General features: G+C 41.9%; 1 protein-coding gene across 9 annotated transcripts in view; it reads right to left on the reverse strand.

The window, feature by feature from the left end:
- LOC144501444 (protein CASP-like) overlaps nucleotides 1-23,945 on the reverse strand; it is a 779,365-nt gene that overhangs the window by 308,129 nt on the left and 447,291 nt on the right. For 5 of the 9 annotated variants that reach the window (XM_078225209.1, XM_078225206.1, XM_078225208.1 and 2 more), the window contains exon 16: nucleotides 10,662-10,727. The exons of the other annotated variants lie outside the window; for them this stretch is intronic. In XM_078225209.1, coding sequence (XP_078081335.1) covers nucleotides 10,662-10,727 — 66 coding nt within the window. The remainder of the gene's footprint in view (nucleotides 1-10,661; nucleotides 10,728-23,945) is intronic. 9 annotated transcript variants of the gene reach the window in all.

Here is a 23,945-nt window from a genome sequence, read left to right on the forward strand (position 1 = left end):
AGACATTTCGAATGTTGGAACAGTTCATAAATGGTTCACTATCTATACTGTAGGGGGAAAAGTGTGATTTTTTTGTTCATATTGTTCTTCCCCTCCCCATCTTAGGCAAGTAATAGCTCTATTCACCTTGCTCCTCAAGGAGAGCCATCATTCCATGTTCCTTTCAGCCCTCAATCCCTCTGCAATGTGAGAGTGACTGCAGTCCTCTCATAGCATTTCCATTCATTCCTAAGCAAGTCACTCATCAAGCCCAGACTGGAAGCTTTCCAGGAAAGTACATACTCAGCTGGTGAAAGTCTTTCCAAGTTCAGGTGCCTTCCAGACACTGGCTCCCACTGAAGTGAACAGAATAGAGGCAAGTCTTTTTCACACCGCAACCGGTTAAGATCTGGAATACACTGTCTGAGAGTGTAGTGGAGGCAGATTCAATCAAGGCAGTTTCAATCGAAGCAAAGGGGAATTGGATCATTATTTGAAAAGCAGAAATGGCTGCAGAGAGAAGGCAGGAGATTGACACTAGATGATTTGCTCTTGCTGAGGTCCAGCATGAATAGGTTGGGCTGAACAGCCTCCTCTGTGCTGTAACCATTCTATGATTCTATAACAGCTATGCACGTAATATGACCCATCCTGTAACATACATCAGGCAGAGGGGAAAAGAAGAGATGAAGTGATGGTTCTTCAGATGGCAACAGATTCACCAAAATCTCCTATTGGGTATTTTGTATATTTATTTATTTTTAAAATTCAGGAACTGGCAAAGTAATCTGCAGAAATATGCAAGAGATTACACAGAACAGAATAATACAAAACCAAGAATACTTTTTCAATTTGTGGCCCTGACCGAACAAATTCAGCCTCATTCAAACTGGGGCTGGAAAGCCCGTTTGAAATCAGTATCTGTATGACTGACATTGTTAATATTTTTTAAAAGCACCTTCCACAATGTGCCTGAACATCTGTGGCCCTGTTTACTATGCAAAGCACTGGAGTGTTATATACTCACCCCAATACAATAACAAGCAACAATACATCTGATCTACAACTTATAGCTCACTGCAGGTTTTTAATGACTGCATTGTGCACTGATGCAACTCAACAGGCAATTATCACAAACAGGTGCAAAACTTCAAATACAGTTGCAAACAGAATGGCATTTTACAGTAATTAAAACTGAATTGCATAACTCTCGATCAACCTCTGATTTCTCAATTCAACCATTCATCTTACTGCTTTTTAAATGTTTCTGGGTGAAGTTGTGTCTTTATTCCCCTCCCTACCACTTATCAGACAGGAAAGAACTGCCCCTGTAACCACAAGCATCTCAGAAGTTAACAGGACAGTTCAATAGATGATCCTGTTCATGCAATCCCAGCACTACTGGCTTGCCAATGATCAATTTCCTAATCCATGGGTGAATTCAGCCAGCTGGCACACCAATCAAATCCCTAAGTCAACTGTCCTGTCTGCTGGACACAGGTGAGGTCCCAGAGGATTGGGCGATAGCTAATGTGGTCCCGTTATTTAAGAAGGGTAGGAAGGATAACCCGGGTAATTATAGGCCAGTGAGCTTGACGTCCGTGGTGGGGAAGTTGTTGGAGAGGATTCTTAGAGATAGGATGTATGCGCATTTAGAAAGGAATAAACTCATTAACGACAGTCAGCATGGTTTTGTGAGAGGGAGGTCATGCCTCACTAACCTGGTGGAGTTTTTTGAAGAAGTGACTAGAACAGTTGACGAGGGAAGGGCCGTGGATGTCGTCTATATGGACTTTAGTAAAGCGTTTGACAAAGTCCCTCATGGTAGGTTGGTGCAAAAGGTTGGATCTCATGGGATAAAGGGGGAGGTGGCTAGATGGGTGGAGAACTGGCTTTGTCACAGAAGACAGAGGGTGGTAGTGGAAGGGTCTTTTTCTGGCTGGATGCCTGTGACTAGTGGTGTTCCGCAGGGCTCTGTATTGGGACCTCTGCTGTTTGTAATTTATATAAACGATCTGGAAGAAGGTGTAACTGGGGTGATCAGTAAGTTTGCAGACGACACAAAAATGGCTGGACTTGCAGATAGTGAGGAACATTGTCAGAGGTTACAGAAGGATATAGATAGGCTGGAAATTTGGGCAAAGAAATGGCAGATGGAGTTCAATCCAGATAAATACGAAGTGATGCATTTTGGTAGAGCCAACGTAGGGGGGAGCTATACGATAAATGGCAGAACCATAAAGGGTGTAGATACGCAGAGGGACCTGGGTGTGCAAGTCCACAGATCCTTGAAGGTGACGTCACAGGTGGAGAAGGTAGTCAATAAGGCATAAATGGCATGCTTGCCTTTATAGGACGGGGCATAGAGTATAAAAGTTGGGGTCTGATGTTGCAGTTGTATAGAACGTTGGTTCAGCCGCATTTGGAATACTGCGCCCAGTTCTGGTCGCCACACTACCAGAAGGATGTGGAGGCTTTGGAGAGAGTGCAGAGGAGGTTGACCAGGATGTTGCCTGGTATGGAAGGGCTTAGTTATGAGGAGAGATTGGGTAAACTGGGGTTGTTCTCACTGGAAAGACTGAGGATGAGGGGTGACCTAATAGAGGGGAGGGTGGTGGGGGCCTGGAATGTGCTGCCGGGCAAGGTGGTGGAGGCGGACACACCGGGAACGTTTGAGACTTATCTAGATAGCCACATGAACAGAGTGGGAATGGAGGGATACAAAGGAATGGTCTAGTTTGGACCAGGGAGCGGCACGGGCTTGGAGGGCCGGAGGGTCTGTTCCTGTGCTGTATTGTTCTTTGTTTCTCCCTTCAACCAACTGTATCTCAGAATGTTAACCAGTCAGATCCCAGGGCCACCTCTGCATTCTCATTTCTAATTGTTATGGACACAAAAAGCACCATACAAAAAAAAGTCTCTGACACACCGTCATCCTATCTCACCTCACCTAAAAATAACTTCCGCACTGCCCATTCTTGCCCCTTCCCAACACAAAATGAATAACTTCATTCTTGGGTGAATACATCTCTGCTAGCAGACAGAAGCAAGCCCTCTGTTTCTTACCTTGTCTGTACTCTTAGCACCCGGAATCCTCTGATACATGCACTACAGATCAGGAACACATGCATGTGCTGAGTTTTCTTGTTCCTTCCATCCATCCCTCAAATTTCCACACTGTTACCCGTTTGCTCCTTAACTTGCTTCATCAGCCAAGGGCAACCCTGAACCAGCTTTCACGTCACTCCCCAGAAAGAAAACCTGATCCAAGGGTTTAACAGAGCTTGCTACTCTATCCCAAGCAAATAATGCAAATGGAAACAAAACTGCAGAGCAAACTATGGTGGATCACATGTTGAAAACAAAATAACGGAAGTAGATCAGAAGCTGCAGATCCGAGATTGTTTCACTCTTCCTATCGGTGTCTCTTCACATTGGAATGGAGGGTTCTTCACTGTATTTCGCACTGATTTAATTAAAAAACACTAAAACCACGAGGTTGCAATGTGTTCAGGAACAGTAAGCAAAATTAGCCACAATTTCCTCTCTTTATAGTGCAGGACCCAAAACGAGGAAGCCATGGAGAGGTGTGGTGTGAGGTGCCTCAGCTTCCCTGTGCCATGTGGAGCACCGCTCTGCTGAAACAGAGGTCTATTGAACAAGAGGAAAAAGGCAGAGGCAGAAAGAATAAGCCAGCAGAAGAGAGGAAGAGCGATTTTCCACCACCTTCTGTCCAATAGCTCAGGAGATAAACTAAAACGGACTAGGCTATAACACTGAGATACTAATATGAGCTGGGTTTGGCGTGATGTTGGTGAAAAGGTCTTAAAATCGTTGTGGTCTAAATGTACCTTCTAATCCATGTTTGGTGGATTTCTTCACATTACAATATTGGATAAGTAGCTATGTAAGATTCATTTTGTTTTGTACACATTATGGATCAGGCACACAGCAAGTAATTCTTTACTGGAAACAACTAAAATTAACAAAGCACTGCAGCTATTTAACAATTGACAGCATGGATTTATTTCTGTGACCTCAATATTAAGAGGACACTTCATGAACATGGTTTTGATATTAATAAAGATGACAAGTTTTGCATGCCTGAAAGTGCCTCTGAAACATGCCTCGGGCATGCCGGGGACTTCGATGAACAATTCTTTTTAATGCTCAAGGCTTTGGTTCCAAGTCATTTGAACAGGCACCTATGTGATTCTTTACATCCTTCTCCCAAGGGCTGCTCTGCTGTGAGCCCACTGAGAGAGCTGTTGTACGTATATACATCCCCAACTATCAATAGTTTCCTGGCACGGAATGTTCTGTTGTCACGAACCACTCCATCACACAGACCCATTGACGACAGACAAAACTCACTGCAACTGAGGAAGCCTGATGTATAATGACAAGCAGCCCTGGGACTCTTGTAGGGAAGCCTAATCTATATCTACCAGCAATGAGCTCCATCCAAAGTCACAAATACTGGCTGACCTCCAATAACTCCCATTCTGGTAATTAATCTGTCAGTCAGCTGCTGGTTATAAGAGCAGCACACTCCTGCACACCTCAACAAACCCACTAAATAGAACTCGTGCTGGGGACTTGAATTTTTCTTTTTTTAAAAATCTCAATGTTTACTACCTGCTTTTAAATCTCTCTGCACTGCAAATACTTTCCAGGTCTTGGTGAGTGTCTACCAGTGCAATGGGACACTATGCCAACATCTGCACCAGTAAGATATGTGTTCATGCTGGCACATACCACACACACTTCTTCAATAAAGTACAAGCAGCTAATTCCTTCAGATTGAGTGCTTGGCACATGAAAAAACATAGCAGTAGGACTTGTATTCACCTGTGTCAACATACTGCTCTAACAAACAATTTTCTTTTCCAAATTTCAGTTGCCCTGATCCAACCTCAGTCACTCCATGAATTACTAAACTGCCCTCTTCCCCTTTCATTTCTTTGCTCACTACCTCCCCATGTGTCAATTACGTCAATTTGATCTGTCACAGTGAGCATTAGCAGGCTATTCACCCACAGGGGCCCCAGCAACATACATTCTCCAGAAGGGTCACTAGATACTGATGGGATACAGAAATACTTCCCTAACTCACAGACACTGTAACTAATTCAAATGGCCCTAGTGTGGCTTCAACCTCTTGAGAGAAGCCAGCTCAGTATAGGAATCGGACCAGGAATCACACTGGGAGACCAACCTGGTGAGAATGGCAATAGTATATTATATCTCAGAAATTAGCCACCTTATTTTTCTTTTTCACTAATAAAGAAGTTGCAGACCATTGAACAAAGGATGTATGCACAGGTTCCAACAATTTCTGACTGTATAGCTTACATTGTACCTACTTAGGCACCTTAAGCAGCCTCTCTCTTAAAGTTAAATGAAAGGTAAAAGTAGAATGCCAGTTTAAGCATACTGATGACATGGTTTAAATGAAAATCACATCTACACCAAAGATACAACGACGGCACATGTATCAAAGAACAATACAGCACAGTAATGGACCCTTCAGTATACATCATCACCAAAACAAAAATATTAGTCGAACATACTGATGTGTTTAATGTGCAAATCTGAGCTGAGCTTATTTAATAGACCTTGGTTTCAAAGAAATTTAGTGTCAGATGTTAGAAAACAAAAACCATGTCGCAATACAGATTTACACTGAGAAAGGATCATAACTGTGTCCCATTAAACAGAATTACAGTGCTGGTAACAACAGTATATCTAAATTAAACGTGTCAGAAATGAAAATTGAATGCAATGAGTCACATCAAATCATGTCAAATAAAAAGAAGCAACAAGAAATCAATATGAGCTCATGTCACTTGAGAGATGAGAGGGATAGAATGTTGTGTATCTCATATGTCACATTACTATCATCTCAGTTTTATTTGGTTTCAGTAATGTGGATTGCCATTTTATGCTATGACAGATTTTTCTTTAAAAATATGTCAATTGTTAAAGTGCATTTTATGGGATTACGGTTGTTATTTAGACAGATGATAGAAATGTCTCATGAAACCTATCCAAACTAGCTCAAATATAATGAAAATTACCAGCAATTTTCTGCTAAGGGAAGGGGGGGTTTGTTTCCTAACTCACTGAACTTCATTACCAACTTTAATGCCAGTGGGCTGATGAATGGCAGATTGAACCAGGGCAGGACTTACTCAGTTAATGGTAGGGCACTGGGGAGAGTTACAGAACAAAGAGATCGAGGGGTACATGTTCATAGCTCCTTGAAAGTGGAGTCACAGGTGGACAGAGTGGTGAAGAAGGCATTCGGCGTGCTTGGTTTCATCGGTCAGAACATTGAATACAGGAGTTGGGATGTCTTGTTGAAATTGTACAAGACATTGGTAAGGCCACACTTGGAATACTGTGTGCAATTCTGGTCAACCTATTATAAAAAGGATATTATTAAACTAGAAAGAGCGCAGAAAAGATTTACTAGGACGCTACCGGGACTTAATGGATTGAGTTATAAGGAGAAGCTGGATAGACTGGGACTTTTTTCTCTGGAGCGAAAGAGGGTGAGGGGTGACCTTACAGAGGTCCATAAAATAATGCTAGATAGTCAATATCTTTTCCCAAAGATAGGGGAGTCTAAAACTAGAGGGCATAGGTTTAAGATGAGAGGAGAGAGATACAAAAGTGTCCAGAGGGGCAATCTTTTCACACAGAGGGTGGTGAGTGCCTGGAACAAGCTGCCAGAAGTAGTAGTAGAGATGGGTACAATGTTGTCTTTTAAAAAACATTTAGATAGTTACATGGGTACAATGGGTATAGAGGGATATGGGCCAAATGCGGGCAATTGGGATTAGCTTAGGGGTTAAAACAAAAGGGCGGCATGGACAAGTTGTGCCAAAGGGCCTGTTTCCATGCTGTAAACCTCTATGACTCTATTTAAGATTGCACTATTTCACAACTCTACTTAGTCTTCCAACTTGCAGTTTGCACAAACTACTACTTATCATTGCTTTCAACTGTACACCATCTTTGCCAAGCTCACAGTACCCTGTTCCTCAGAGCAATGACTTGTCATTACTGGCTTAATCTCATGCATTCCAACAGCTGAGATCTCCTCTGGTCACAAGTCTCTGCACATGCCCTAGGTTCCTCAGAAACAGTCTTGTCCCATTCCATGCTTGTCCAGTCCATATATTTATCAGTAATGACCCCACTCAATGGACCTCCGACTCTCCTTATCTCTGTATTGTCACTTCCCTTCCAGCCTTCAAAAGCCTTCTGCAAAGCACTCTATTTTCTCTGTACTGAGGAAATTTTACAAGCATGTGAACATTACGATTAATAATAAGTCGCTGGGCCTGCTGTAGGTCATACTCTTCAGATACATCCTTGTAATATAAAGTGACCAATGTGGCTGCACCAACACAAAGAATGGTCATATTCACAGGGTTTCTTTTGAAATAAAAACTAAAATGTATCTCATAGATGTGGAAGAATCTTTTCAGCTAAAAAAGACCACCTTGCCAAAAAGAATCACGACATCCTGCTGCCCTGAAGTCCTCATGTGGGCAGGAAAGCAGAACTCCTGTCATCTGATTATCCATGGCTTATATAATTATCTAGGAGGAGGTATATTTTGTAAGGTAATTTTCCGGCCATCTTTTCCTACTTCATCCCTCTCAATGACAGGCACTGCTATGCCTATAAGCATTCCATCTAAGATTCCAAATAAGAATTGGTGGAAGTCACCATAAGAGACAACTGGAAATTCTAGGTCGCCAGTTTTTGTTTTATCATTAGATAAGTTCCTGTTGCTGACATGCCAGGCTTTCAGCACAACATTATGATGATTGTAATGGGTTTAACCAGCATTCTATGCAATTTGGCAGGATGCATGCATACGTCTACAATGTAATTGGTGCAAGACACAAGGGAAGTAAACATGTCAATGGAATTAATATGAGGCACTGCACAGAACAGGTGGCTGATCTGGCATTGCCCATTCTGCGTCACATCAGAGACAGATTTCTACCTCATGAATCCTTCGCAATCCTATTATGCAACAGCTCTAAAAGAGCATGAAGTACAAGTGAAAATTACAAACATATATATTGTAGCAATGTAAGCTTCACTATTTGTGAATTTTACCCATTCACTCTGACAGCTTACCTATTTCATCCTGAATACAGCACTCTACACTGCCCTGTCTATAGTATGATCAATTCCAATTCCCATTTCAAATTTTTAAAAATGAATTATGTCACAGTAGAGCTGGCAAAAAAAACAGCAAAGGCACCAGTTAAGGTACACAAGCAATGCATTTCCCTGAAATTTGAGCTCAACAACAGTCAATTTCAGTAACTATAACTTGCACTTTACATATTTTTGGAACATCACAAAGCATTTCACAGACACGTTACTTTTGAGGTACAATCACAACCATTTATCTAAAAATGTGGCAACCAATGGGTTGAGAAAGAATGTTGTTGAATCCCCCACATTAGGAAACAATTATGTTAAAGTATGAACACGTAACTAATTTGACTTGGATAAATCACAAACTTGGTTACCCTACTTATAACCTTTTTTCAAAAAAAAGGATTTTACTGCGACTCAAAATATATCCAGTGACTTAGTCGGAAATAGGCTTAAAATAAATACAACTTGGAGCTTTAAGTTTTCTAAAGATATCACATGGCCTTCATAGGGTTAAATTCTCCATTTCATTCCATCTCATCATGCAGCTGACCAGAATGTATTAAATGATCTTAATTACCCAAGTTATACGAACAATATTTTACTTGACCAAACTGCTGTATGTAGTCAGAAACTATTGGGTCATAGGAACTTGGAAACACTTCAACTGATGAACAAAACTTGAGACAACCTGTGGATCAGCTAACAAAGCAGATTCCAGTCTTCTGAATATCCCCAGGTAACAGACCCACAGAAGTAATTCAAACCATAAGCTTCATTAAATTACAACTGTTAATTTATGTCAGTCATCACTTAAAGCTGCAATGCTTTTTATTGAAGTACACTCAACTTCATTTTGCTTCAGATTGTGAGGTAAAACCCGCAGCTTCCACTGTGCGCAGTTTAACTGTGGATGTGGTCTATTTAGAACCGGCGGATGTGGTTTATTTAGGCTTCAGAAAGCTTTCAACAAGGTCTCACATGGCAGATTACTATGTAAAGTTAAAGCAAATGGGATTGGAGGTAGTGTCTTGAGATGAAAGCTGGTTAGCAGATAGGAAGCAAAGGGTTGGCATAAATGGGCCCTTTTCCAATTGCCAGGCAATAACTAATGGGGTACCGCAGGGACCTGTGCTAGGACCCCAACTGTTCACATATATTAATGATTTGGAAGAGGGAACTAGATGTATTAACTCCAAATTTGCAGATGATACAAAGTTTGGTGGGAGGGTGAACTGTGAGAAGGATGCAGAGATGCTTCAGCGTGATTTGGACAGGCTATGTGTGTGGGCATGTGCTTGGCAGATGCAATATAAAGTGAATGAATGAGAGATTAGCCACTTCAGTAGCAAACATAGAAAGGAAGATTATTACTTGAATGGGTGTAAATTGAGTGGTGAATACTCAGCGAGACTTTGGTGTCCTCGTGCATCAGTCACTGAAAGCAAGCACACAGGTACAACAAGCAGTAAAGAAGGCAAATGGTATGTTGGCCTTCATAGCAAGAGGATTTGAGTATAGGATTATGGATGTTTTTCTGCAATTCTATTGCATTGGTGGGGCCACACCTGGAGTATTGCATGCAGTTTTGGTGTCCTTATCTGAGGAAGCATGTCTTTGCTATAGAGGGAGTACATCAAAGGTTTACCAAGCTAATTCCTGGGATGGCAATGAGAAGAGACTAAATCAGTTAGGATGCATTCATTGGAGTTTAGAAGCGTGAGAGGGGATCTCATAGAAACTTATAAAATTCTAACAGGGTTAGATAGGGTAGATTCAGAAAGAATGTTACTGATGTTGGAGGAGTCCAGAACCAGAGGTCATAGTTTGAGGATAAGGGGTAAACATTTTAGGACTGAGGTGAGGAGAAATTTCTTCACCCAGAAGTGTTGAATCTGTGGAATTCACTACCACAGAAAGTAGTTGAGACCAAAACATTGTGTGATTTCAAGAAGAAATTAGATACAGCTCTAGGAACTAAAGGAATCAAGGGAGGAAGGCAGGATATTGAATTTGATGATCGTTCATGATCAAAATGAATGGCAGAGTAGGCTTGAAGGGCTAAATGGCCTCCTCTGCTTCCAGTTTCTATGTCAAAAAGACACAAAGACACCTAATCTCCCAAGTAACCTCCCAGCAGCCAAGCTCTCTGAGTCACTTAAACAGCGACTGCAGAGTAATCCTTTTCATTAAATTTACAAAGTAGTTGCAAATGATAATCAAATTATTTAAAATAACCAATTTGCAATTAGGAATTTATTGAAATGCAGTTCGAGGATAATAAATATGCTCAAACATTGATTTAAATTATAAGCATTAAACCGTTGCTCATTGCAGCTTTAAGGAGTTAATGCTTTGAATTTTTATACTTACATTATCTGTTTTCCAGCAGATTCCAGGCCAGTATCAGACCACATAACTTGTGTTTTGTATATTTACGATGTTTACATGAATCCTATTGGCTGTAATTAACAGAACATCCCAGGACCTACCTTCTGAACCATATCTTCGTTTCTTTACTTCCTGCAACACTCTTTGTATGTTCTGGCCTGGAACCTCTGTTAAAAAACAAGTTTTGATAAGAATAAAAAACAAGGGGGAGTGTTTTTGTCTCTTTACAGTGACCTAGCATGCTATATACTGGAGCACACAATATATACTGTCACTGATTCGTTTTAATGGATTGTGTTTCCGATGATGAGAAGGAAGGTGGGAAAGAGCAGTTGAGCTTCATGGCAGAGATATCTTTATGATCCTCAGTGGCACAAAAATAGTTTTAAAATAGCATTTGCACCAATAACCCTGATGTTGATGTTACATTCTGCACCCTCTCCTTTCCTTCTCTATGTACGATATGCTCGGTCTGTTTGGGAGCAAGAAACAATACTTTTCACTGTATCCTAATACAAGTAACAATAATAATCAAATCAAATCAGTAGCCTCCTTATTCTCCAAATGATTACTTCATTTTTATTACCTATTTCCAACCTGAATAAAGGTTATTCAAGTGCCAGTAGGCAGCAAGTGGAGTATAATATGGTCAACTATGAAATTATCAAATTTGTGAGGAGGAATGGAAAAGCAGTTTTCTTTTCAAGGTGTGACACTAGCAAACGTAGGTATACAGGAGGATTGAGATGTGCTTGTACATGAATCGTGGAGTGGTAGCATGCAGATAAAACAAGCCTTTAGCAAGGCAAATGATCCATAAATATTTTGTATATTACAAAGGGGTTGGAGTACAAGAGTGAGGAAGTCTTGCTGAAATTATGTAGGGCTTTAGTTAGAACACACCTGGAGTACAAAGCACAGTATGGAGATCATCCCCTTAAGAGGGGGGTGCAATCAAGTCCACTATTGATTCCTGGGATGAGGGGATTGGCCTATGAGAACAGATTGAGTGCAATGGGCCTATACTATTGAGAGTTTACAACAAGAGGTGGTTTCATTGAAACATGTCCATTTTTTACAGGGCTTGGCAGGGCACTTGGTGAGAGTCTGTTTTCCCCTGGCTGCAGAGTCAAAAGGTAGGGACTATGATTCTCAGAATATGAAGCCAGCTATTTAGAACTCATAAGAAATTTCTTAATTTGGAACATTCTTTGGAGTTCTCTGCCTTAGAGGGCTGTTGATACTCAGTTGTTGAGTGCATTCAAGATTTTTGTATTCAAGGTTTCTGGAGGCTAAGGAATCAAGGAATATATGAGTAGGGTTGGAAAGTGGAGCCGACATAAAAGTTTAGCCATTATCTTATTGAATGGTGGAGCAGGCTCAAGGGGCCACATGGCTGAATTCTGCTCCTATTTCTTGTTACATTGTGAAATTTGTTGATATCAATTAATTCAATGTATTACTATAGTAATGTGATATACTTTGGTATATCCCATGACCTCTTCACAAATTTCTCCTACGTTTCCTGTGCAGCATCAACCTAAACATTTCTGCATTAATAAGGTTTAATTTTCTGCTAAGGTATTTTCTTTTATTATATACTTCCGGTCTGCTCTGTACTGGCTTTCTGCGCAGCACAAGTTTTGCATTTATTACATAAATTACATTTTAGATTATATAGAATATATGGCACAGAAACAGACCGATCGCCCAACTAGTCTATGCTGGTGTTTGTGCCTGAACCTCCTGTATCTTTTTTTTCTAATTCTACCACTATAAGCACTGATTCCCTCTCATTTAAATGCTCATCTAGCTTTCCCTTAAATGTATCTATACCATTCACTTCAACTATTCCGTGATAGTTAGTTGCACATTCTCAGCACTCTCTGGGTAAAGAGGTTTCTTCTGAATTCCCTGTTGTATTTCTTGGGGGCCTCTAGTTATGCTTTTCCCCACAAGAGGAAACATTCTCCCCGTATCCACTCTATCAAAATGTTTTATCATTTTAAAGACCTCTATTTGGTCACCCTTCAGCCTTTTGTTCGAGAGAAGAGACCCAGCCTGTTGTTTCCTGGTCGGTATACTCAAGCATTTCTGGTATTATTCTTATCAATCTTCTCTCCTGTGCTTCTATATCCTTTTTTATAATATGACAATTAGAACTGCACATAACAATCTAAATGTGGTCTAACACATGTTCGATACAATGTTAGCATAAACACCCAACTTTTTAATTCTAGTCCTCTAGAAATAAAACCTTTGCTTTTTTTTAATTAATGGCCTTGCTAACCTGTGGCGTAATTCTGTGATCGATGTATTTGTACTCAGATCCGTTTATTCCTCTGCCCCACCTAGAATTGCATCTAGTGCATAAGTCACCTCCATAGTCTTCCTACCAAAATATACCAGCTAATATTTATCCAGGTTGTACTTTGTTTTCCAATTATTTGTTCATTCAACAAGTTTAACATTCCCCTGTAATTTGTTGCATTTTATAGGAAAATTTGAAAAATAAAATACTTCAATATTTGATAAGAACGGATTAAAAAAACCTCAAAGCACAAATGTATCCAAGATTAAACTGATAAAATGGTATCTTCATAATGAGGAAGGGGAAGGCAACCTTTCTGCAAAAACGTGTTAAGTAGCTAAGTTACAAAAGCTGCATTTGAAATTAGCTGCATTGACACTGATGATGAAATAAACAGATTTCTGAAAGATGAACTGGATAGGTGACATTTCTCAGATGCTTCTGGCTCCAGCACTCACGTTCTCTTAGTGAAAGAATGCCTTCTCAGATCACGCAGCTCATTTCAATACTACCGGGCAATATCATGACCTTAAATACACTCAGAGTTAACATTGCCTTTGCTAAATTTGGAACTCTGTCTTTTCAATTCTGGATTTGTGCTATTCACAAACCTTGCTATAAACAATACCTATACTTGTACTGGCTTTAAAGAAGAAGAGCTCTAAACTCAGAAAAGTACAACAAATCCACCAGAAGTCTCACAGCACCTTTTTGTGAGGCAATGCGATACTGATGTCCTTGACAATTAAATATAATGCTTCTCCACACAACTTTCAGACTGTCAAGTTTGCACAGCTGTGTGTTCTGAGAGACTAGGAAGGAACGTATCAGAGGTCATATATTTACAAACGTAATCAATTGTTTATCTCTGTTCCCAGTCAGGAGAACACAGAAAGAGCAGTGTCCACAATTGATAAAGATGATTTAGTTGTGGCAATTGTTGCAGTACTCGGGATCTGGACTGCTTCCATCACAAGAACACGATTAAAAACTACCCTGGTCAAACTTTGCCATGTCTTGTCTGTTTAAAATTTGCTTTCTCACTATCAGCTCCTTATAAAGTTTTTCTTTAAAGTTTACCTCTCCACTAAAAAGTTTATTGCGCCACCTCATCTTATATTCAGCCACCTTATCTCATAACACATTTCCAACTGCAACATTACAGCCTCCTTTTTTCACATGCCTACACACATGCAAAATTGCACCCTTTTTGTTCCCATTCCATAGTTTCAGAGTTTTACAGTGCTCTTTTTATGTCAATGTCAAACTGGAAGATCTGCATGTGTCAAACTGGGAGATGTGGATCCAAGATGGCGCCAGAGCGAGGGGACTTCTTGCAAGCTGTGCCCACCCAGCATACCTTCTAATTCTATCTTTTACTCTTGTTCTATGCTTCTAAAACTTCATTCTAACTCTTTTAAACTCTCTAACAATGCTTTAATTCAATTTCTTAAGTTGATCTTTCTCTACATGATCTTTGCGTCGTCGATGGAGACGGGAGAGGTTCTGGAGGATTGCGGATGTGGTTACTATATTCAAGAAAGGGAATAGGGATAGCCCAGGAAATTACCGACCGGTGAGTCTAACCTCAGTGGTTGGTAAGTTGATGGAGAAGATCCTGAGGGACAGGATTTATGAACATTTAGAGAAGTTTAGTAAGCTCAAAAGTAGTCAGCACGGCTTTGTCAAAGGCAAATCATGCCTTACGAGCCTGGTGGAGTTCTTTGAAAATGTGGCTAAACACATTGACGAAGGAAAAGCGGTAGATGTGGTTTACATGGACTTCAGCAAGGCATTCGATAAGGTCCCCCATGCAAGACTTCTCGAGAAAGTGAGAGGGCATGGGATCCAAGGGGCTGTTGCCTTGTAGATCCAGAACTGGCTTGCCTGCAGAAGGCAGAGCGTGGTTGTAGATGGGTCTTTTTCTGAATGGAGGTCGGTCACCAGTGGAGTGCCCCAGGGATCTGTTCTGGGACCCTTGCTGTTTGCCATTTTCATAAATGACCTGGATGAGGAAGTGGAGGGATGGGTTGGTAAGTTTGCCGACGACACGAAGGTTGGTGGGGTTGTGGATAGTTTGGAGGGATGTCAGAAGCTGCAGCGTGACATAGATAGAATACAAGAGTGGGCAGAGAAGTGACAGATGGACTTCAACCCGGATAAATGTGTAGTGGTCCATTTTGGCAGGTCAAATGGGACGAAGGAGTACAATATCAAGGGTAAGACTCTTAGCAGTGTAGAGGATCAGAAGGACCTTGGGGTCCGGGTCCATAGGACTCTTCAGTCGGCCTCGCAGGGAGAGGAGGTGGTTAAGAAGGCGTATGGTGTGCTGGCCTTCATCAATCGAGGGATTGAGTTTCGGAGTCGGGAGATAATGATGCAGCTTTAGAAGACCCTCGTCAGACCCCACTTAGAATACTGTGCTCAGTTCTGGTCGCCTCATTACAGGAGGGACGTGGAAATGATTGAAAGGGTGCAGAGAAGATTTAAAAGGATGTTGCCTGGATTGGTTGGCATGCCTTATGAGGATAGGTTGAGGGAGCTCGGTCTTTTCTCCTTGGAGAGACGAAGGATGAGAGGTGACCTGATAGAGGTGTACAAGATAGAAACATAGAAAAACTACAGCACAAACAGGCCCTTCGGCCCCACAAGTTGTGCCAAACATATCCCTACCTTCTAGGCCTACCTATAACCCTCCATCCTATTAAGTCCCATGTACTCATCCAGGAGTCTCTTAAAAATCCCTATTGAGTTTGTCTCCACCACCACAGACGGCAGCCGATTCCACTCGCCCACCACCCTCTGTGTGAAAAACTTCCCCCTAACATTTCCCTCTATCTACCGCCCCGGCACCTTAAACCTGTGTCCTCTCGTAGCAGACATTTCCACCCTGGGAAAAAGCCTCTGAGAGTCCACCCGATCTATGCCTCTCAACATTTTATATACCTCTATTAGGTCTCCTCTCATCCTACGTCTCTCCAAGGAGAAAAGACCGAGCTCCCTCAGCCTATCCTCAGAAGGCATGCCACTCAATCCAGGCAACATCCTTGTAAATCTCCTCTGCACCCTTTCAATCTTTTCCACATCCTTCCTGTAATGAGGCGACCGTAACTGAGTAGAAGTGGGGTCTGACGAGGGTCTTGTATAGCTGCATCATTATCCCCGGACTCCTAAACTCAATCCCTCGATTGATAAAGGCCAGCACACCATACGCCTTCTTAACCACCTCCTCCACCTGCGCGGCCGATTTGAGAGTCCTATGGACACGGACCCCAAGGTCCTTCTGATCCTCTACAGTACTAAGAGTCTTTCCCTTTATATTGTACTCCTTCATCCCAAATGACCTGCCAAAATGGACCACTACACATTTATCTGGGTTGAAGTCCACCTGCCACTTCTCCGCCCAGTCTTGCATCCTATCTATGTCCCTCTGTAACTTCTGATATCCCTCCAGACTATCCACAACCCCACCAACCTTCGTGTCATCGGCAAACTTACCAACCCATCCCTCCACTTCCTCTTCCAGGTCATTTATGAAAATGACAAACAGCAAGGGTCCCAGAACAGATCCCTGGGGCACACCACTGGTGACCGACCTCCATTTAGAAAAAGACCCATCTATACCCACTCTCTGCCTCCTTTGGGCAAGCCAGTTCTGGATCCACAGGGCAGCAGCACCTTGGATCCCATGCCCTCTCACATTTTCTAGAAGCCTTGCATGGGGGACCTTATCGAACGCCTTGCTCAAAATCCATATAAACCACATCTACCGCTTTCTCTTTGTCAATGTGTTTAGTCACATTTTCGAAGAACTCCACCAGGCTCGTAAGGCACGATCTGCCTTTGACAAAGCCGTGCTGAGTATTCTTGAGCATACTAAACCTCTCTAAATGCTTATAAATCTTGTCCCTCAGGATCTTCTCCATCAGCTTACCAACCACTGAGGTTACACTCACCGGTCGGTAATTACCTGGGCTATCCCTATTCCCCTTCTTAAAAATAGGAACCACATCCGCAATCCTCCAATCCTCCGGCACCTCTCCCGTCTCCATCGACAACGCAAAGATCATCGCCAGAGGCTCTGCAATCTCTTCCCTCGCCTCCCACAGTAACCTGGGGTACATCCCATCCGGACCCGGCGACTTATCTATCTTGATGCCATTCAAAGATTCCAGCACAACCTCTTTCTTAAAGTCCACATACTCAATCTTTTCAGTCTACCACAAGCCCGCAGTACATCCACCCAGGTCCTTTTCCTCTGTGGAAACCAAGGCAAAATACTCATTAAGCATCTCTGCCATTTCTACTGGTTCCGTACAGACTTTCCCGCCTTCACCTTTTATAGCCCTATTCCTTCACGTCTCATCCTTTTACTTTTCACATATTTATAGAATGCCTTAGGGTTCTCCTTAATCCTACCTGCCAAGGCCTTCTCGTGACCCCTTCTGGCTCTCCTAATTTCCTTCTTTAGTCCCTTCCTACAAGCCGTATACTCATCTAGATCCTCATCTTCGCCAAGCTCTCTGAACCTTTTGTACGCTTTCCTTTTCTTCGTGACTAGGTCCCGCACAGCTTTCGTGCACCACGGTTCCTTTAACCTACCAACTCCTCCCTGTCTGCTCGGAACGTTGTCCTGTAGAACTCTAGACAGACATTCCTTGAAAAACTGCCACCTCTCTTCCGTACATTTGTTGAGAGGTATGGATCGGGTGGATTCTCAGAGGCTTTTCCCCAGGGCTGAAATGGCTGCTACAAGAGGACACATGTTTAAGGTGCTGGGGACTAGGTACAGAGGAGATGTCAGGGGTATGTTTTTCACTCAGAGGGTGGTGGGTGAGTGGAATCGGCTGTCATCAGTGGTGGTGGAGGCAAACTCGATAGGGTCTTTTAAGAGACTTCTGGATGAGTACATGGGACTTAATAGGATTGAGAGTTACAGGTAAGCCTATATATAAGCCTAGGTAGGTCGGGACATGACCGGCGCAACTTGTGGGCCGAAAGGCCTGTTTGTGCTGTATTTTTTCTATGTTCTGCACCCTAGCTATGACTGTAACACTACATTCTGCACTCTGTTTCTTCTCTATGAATGGTATGCTTTGTCTGTATCGCACGCAAGAAACAATACTTTTCACTGTATGTTCATACATGTGACAATAATAAATCAAATCAATGTTTTACCTTCTCACTTTATCAATGGTCACACAACTACAGCTATCAATTGAAGCAACATTTTGGAAATGGACAGAAGAGGAATTGGAGAAAGGCAGGAAATAACCTAACGGGGGTGTGGATGTTAGGTTGTGAAGACAGGGATGCCAAGATGAGGTGGAATTTCAAAATGAGGCAATTAATTGTAAAGCCAAGCAGCAGGATTGTTCTGCGCAGTTTGGGAGTGAAAAAGAATGGGGCCAAAACAGACTTACTACATATCTAAAATATGTGTTCATTTTTCCAGCGGAGAAATTATTCAGAGGTAAAGATCGGGTTCCAGAAAATTTGTTGAACAGATCCCATTTCCGAATTAGTTTTAATCAATGCCAGACAATACAAAACTGACAAGAATCAAAATGGCAACGTGTACACCAGAAAGGCTGGAATTATGTACCAATCAGCAAACTGTGCAATGTTTTTTGACAACTACGATTATGGAGAAGCATACCTTGAAAATAAAATCACCTGTACTAGTCCCTATACTACAGCATTAGTCACAATATATTTAATATACTGAAGCATATGGCACATTTACAGCTCAATCTGGAGACAGGCAGTCAACAGAATATGGTACCTCAGCTTCCTACTTTCTGAAACACATAGAAAACCGCAAAAGCTGTGCAACATAAAGCACTGTCAGAGAAAATACTAAAACCTGCTTTTTGCTCAGCACACATTACTCCCAAATACTTTCAGCAAATGTTCCTTCCTTGTACTGTTTGTCTTGCCAGGTTCCGACCACCGTGAGAGATAACAGAGGAGATGCACCAGAATGGTTCCAGGGATGAGGGAGTGCAGCTACAAGATCAGGGTTGGAGAAGTTCCTTGGAGCAAAGGAGATTGAGGGGAGATTTGATAGAGGTGTACAAGATTATAACAGGCTTGATAAAGTAGACAGAGCAAGGCTGTTCCCATTGGTTGGTTGTGCAAAGTGTCAGGACAGATTTAAGGTTTGAAGCAAGCGATACAGGAAAGATTTGAGAAAGAATATTTTTTTACACATCTAGTGGTAATGACCTGGAACTCACTGCCCATGAAAATGGAAATAATCGATAATTTCCAAAGGAAATTGCTGGACAATTAAGGGAAATAAACTTGCAGGATTATGGAACTGACTGGTTTCCTACTACGCCATAATGGTTCAATTACTCGAATTTACCTGTGTTTTTTTGCCTCTCCCAGAAGATCCCATGGTTTCAGGTGGGATGTATATCTTGTAATTCACAAGATTTTACAATTAGGTGGGAAAGACCGGAGAGACTGGAGGGTCTTCACGTAACCATAACTTTTCGTATGATTGTATTAGATCATAAAAGGAGGAAGTTTCACATCGAGAATCAATAGTGCTCTCATTAGATTGCATCGATTGAACTGTGCTCAGTTTTGTGCACCACACTCAGCAGGGATATATTTGCCTTTGAAGTAATCTGACACACGTTCACCAAAATGATCCCAAAACCTGAATAGTTGAGTTACAAGGATCGGTTGCATACACGAGACTCGTTTTCCATTAAGAGGTGATCTAATCGCGGAGACACTGGGGTGATAATCTGCCAATCCTCCTGAAATACAGGAATCGCACACAGGACTGGAGAACTCCAAATATTAAACCCTCATCAAAATAAGATGCCACGGGCAAGCCCAGCAATTTGTGTAGTGGGAAAGCTTTATGAAACTATAATCTAGGACAAAATTAACAGTCACTTTAAGGAGGGCGGATACATTAAGGAAAGCTAATATGGATTTGCTAAGGGAAAATTGTGTTTAACTTACTGGATTTAAATTTTTTTGACGAAGGGCTGATGAGGGTAATCCCAAAGGCGACTGAAGTGCCACTTAACAGGACTGTCAGAAAAGTTGAAGTCCATGGAATAAAAGAGACAGTGGCTGCTTGGATACAAAGCTGGCTGGGTGACAGGAAACAGAGAGCTGTGGTGAACGGGTATTTTTTGGATATGAGGAAGATAAACAGTGGGGTTCACCTGACTTCAGGGGTCACTAGGATCGCTGCTTTACTTGAACTAACTTAGACTTGGGTGTACAGGGCACAATTTCAAAATTTGCGGATGACACAATTTGGAAGTATTTGTGAACTGGGAGGAGAACAGAAAAAGATTTCAAGAGGACATGGACAGGCTGGTGGAAAGGGCAGACAATGCAGCAGATGAAATTTAATGCAGAGAAATATGAAGTGATACATTTTGGTAGGAAGAACGAGGAGAATCATAGAAACCCTACAGTGCAGGAGGCGGCCGTTCGGCCCATCAAGTATGCACCAACAACAATCCTACCCAGAGCCCTATCCCCACGACCCCACACATTTATCCCGCTAATCCCTCTAACGTACACATCCAGGGACATTAAGGGGCAATTTAGCATGGCCAATCAACCTTACCTACACATCTTTGGACAATTTAAAATAAAGGGTACAATTCTGAAGGGCTTGCAAGAGCAGAGGGACCCAAGGTATTGTACACAAATTGTTAAAGGTAGCAGGGCACGTTGAGAAGAAGGTTAAAAAAGCATACAAGATTCTACGCCTTAGAAAACGATACTAGGAGGTTATGCTGAAACTTTATATTAATAACTTCTCCCTCAAACTGGAATAGTGCGCCCATATTTTAGGAAGGTCATTAAGATGTTGGAGAAGGTATAAAAAGATTGACGAGAATGGTCCCCAAGGATGAGGGACTTCAGTTACGCATATTTAGTAGAGAAGCTAAGGTTGTTCTCCATGGAGAGAAAGGAGAAGACTGAGGAGGTTTGATAGAAGTATTCAAAATCATGAGGTGTCTGGACACAGTAAGTAGGGAGAAACTGTTTTGCCTGCAGAAGGGTTGAGAACCAGAAGTCACAGATTTAAATTGAATGACAAAAGAATCAACGGCAACATAAAGAATTTTTTTTAACATAACGAGTCGTGATCTGGAATGCATTGCCCAATTGTGTGGCAGAGGATAGTTCATTCCTGACTTTCAAAAGGGATCTAGATGACTATCTGAAAATAAAACATCAACAGGGCTATGTGGAAAGGATAGAGGACTTGCCAAGTTGATCTTACATAGAGCTGGCATAGATATGATGGGCTGAATGGTTTCCACCTTTACTGTTCTGATTCTACAATTCCTGAAGATGTTGATCCCTTGCTGCCTCCTGTCCCCCTTGAGTACATTAGCTACTGGTCAATACTCAGAGCTTTGACAGCAAGCCTCGCTAAGTATTTCTCAGAGGATGGAGGACAGAGAAATGTTAACTAAGCCTGAACCTGCCTCATTCACATCCACTCTCCCTACATTTCCAGCAGTGGTTGTTGGTTACCAATCAGGAGCAGGAACCCTGGCCATTTCCCATTCCCAAACCAGGAATACTCAGGCCAACTACAGTGCTCTGCTGGAGACCAATTAACTCAGCACATTGGGGACTGAACCTGTGATTTTTATGGTTCTGTGACTTGGATATATAAACTGAGCTACACGAAGCTGACTTGCTCTGTTTAATGAAATGACTTTAAAATGAAGTATTGCTGCAATATTATATTTCTGATAAATAAACTTGCGACTGACATATTTTGGATACCTTTAGTGGCAATGAGATCAGATTGTGGATGAGTTTGTTCTCAAATAAACATCAAACCCTGAGACATCAGCCATAGCTTATTACAGTAAAGACACACTCTTTTCACGAGAGTAAAAGTTTTCCATTTTAATTTTGTAAATCTATTTCAAGGTGAGATGTACCCCAGCACCAGAAAAGGTCTCAGGTTGGTTGTGATGGGTGTGTCGAGTGCACAGCACAATTAATTCAAATGTGCCAGGGAGGTTTGGGTAATATATACGGAGAAGATCTCAAAAGCTTGCAGTATTGAAAGGAAATACAACTGCCAAAAGTCAACTCTGCAAGAAAACATCCATTCTGAAAAGGTATTAAAATGACAATGCTGATGGATGGAAGTAAAATATTTTGCAAACTAAAATCACATTGCAAGATCAATATAACAACCTAAAGACACAGTATTCCTTTTAGTAGCCCTATTAAAATTTTGAGTTGCCATATTCAAAGTCAAATTTAATTTCTGAATCTGTCAGAGATTCTGTTAGATATTCTGTAAGCAGCCAGGTTCTTTGTTTTGATTTTTAAGTATGCAGTGTTCTCTTTCTGTAATAACACCAATTTTCATATGGTATTCTTCCTTCAACCACAGTAGCTGCTAACTCATGACTGGGGAGGCTTCAAGCACATTTAGCACACCTTATGTGTGAGCTTAAACAATTGTGGCTCAGTTCTGTGATGTACTTGCATTGGCGGCAGTACAGCAGGGGTTCATTAGATTGGTTTCTATGATGAGATGTTTGTCCGATGCCAAGGCTAAGTAAATTGGATGTCTATTCTTTGGAGCTTAAAAGGATGAGAGAGGACCTTATTGGAACATTCAAGATTCTGACTGGGTAGGTACCGAGTTCCCCTGGCTGGGGAATCAAGTAAGAAGTCTCACAATACCAGGTTAAAGTCCAACAGGTTTATTTGGTAGCACAAGTTTTCGGAGCACTGCCCCTTCATCAGGTGAGTGGGAGTTGTGTTCACAAACAGGGCATATGAAACAAAGAACAAAGGAAATTACAGCAAAGGAACAGGCCCTTCGGCCCTCCAAGCCTGCACCGACCATGCTGCCCGACTTAACTAAAACCCCCTACCCTTCCGGGGACCATATCCCTCTATTCCCATCCTATTCACGTATTTGTCAAGATGCCCCTGAAAAGTCACTACCATATCCGCTTCCACTACCTCCCCCGGCAACGAATTCCAGGCACCCACCATCCTCTGTGTACAAAATCTGCCTTGTACATCTCTTTTAAACCCTGCCCTTCGCACCTTAAACCTATGCCCCCTACTAATTGACTCTTCTACCCTGGGAAAAAGCTTCTGACTATCCACTCTGTCCATGCCTCTCATAATCTTGTAGGCTTCTATCAGGTCTCCCCTCAACCTCCGTCGCTCCAGTGAGAATAAACCTATATAGACACAAACTCAATTTACAAGATAATGGTTGGAATGCGAGTCTTTACAGGTAATCAAGTCTTAAAGGTACAGACAATGTGAATGGAGAGAGAGTTAAGCACAGGTTGAAGAGGTGTGTATTGTCTCCAGCCAGGACAGTTAGTGAGATTTTGCAAGCCCAGGCAAACCGTGGGGGGTTACAGATAGTGTGACATGAACCCAAGATCCTGTTGAGGCCGTCCTCGTGTGAGGAACTTGGCTATCAGTTTCTGCTCGGCGATTCTGCGTTGTCGTGTATCGTGAAGGCCACTAACTATCCTGGCTTGAGACAATACACACCTCTTCAACCTGTGCTTAACTCTCTCTCCGCTCACATTGTCTGTACCTTTAAGACTTGATTACCTGTAAAGACTTGCATTCCAAACATTATCTTGTAAATTGAGTTTGTGTCTATATATGCCCTGTTTGATGAAGGGGCAGTGCTCCGAAAGCTTGTGTTACCAAATAAACCTGTTGGATTTTAACCTGGTGTTGTGAGACTTCTTACTGTGCTTACCCCAGTCCAACGCTGGCATCTCCACTTCATGGGGAATCAAGAACATGGACACACAGTCTCAGGATAGGGGAGGATCATTTAAGATTGAGATGAGGAGAAATTTCTTCACTCAAAAGAATTCTGAGTCTTTGGAATTCGCTACTTTGGAGAGTTTGGATGCTCCATCATTGAATCTATCTCAGGCTGAGAGAGACATATTTTTAGGTTCTCAGGAATCAAAGGATATATAAAGTGTGCGGAAAAGTGAAGTTGACACTAAATATCAGCCACGAATGTACAAAATGACAGGGCATCCTTGAGGGGCCGGCTGTA

Source organism: Mustelus asterias, chromosome 12 (genome assembly GCF_964213995.1).
Source record: "Mustelus asterias chromosome 12, sMusAst1.hap1.1, whole genome shotgun sequence".
Classification (NCBI taxonomy): Eukaryota; Metazoa; Chordata; class Chondrichthyes; order Carcharhiniformes; family Triakidae; genus Mustelus; species Mustelus asterias.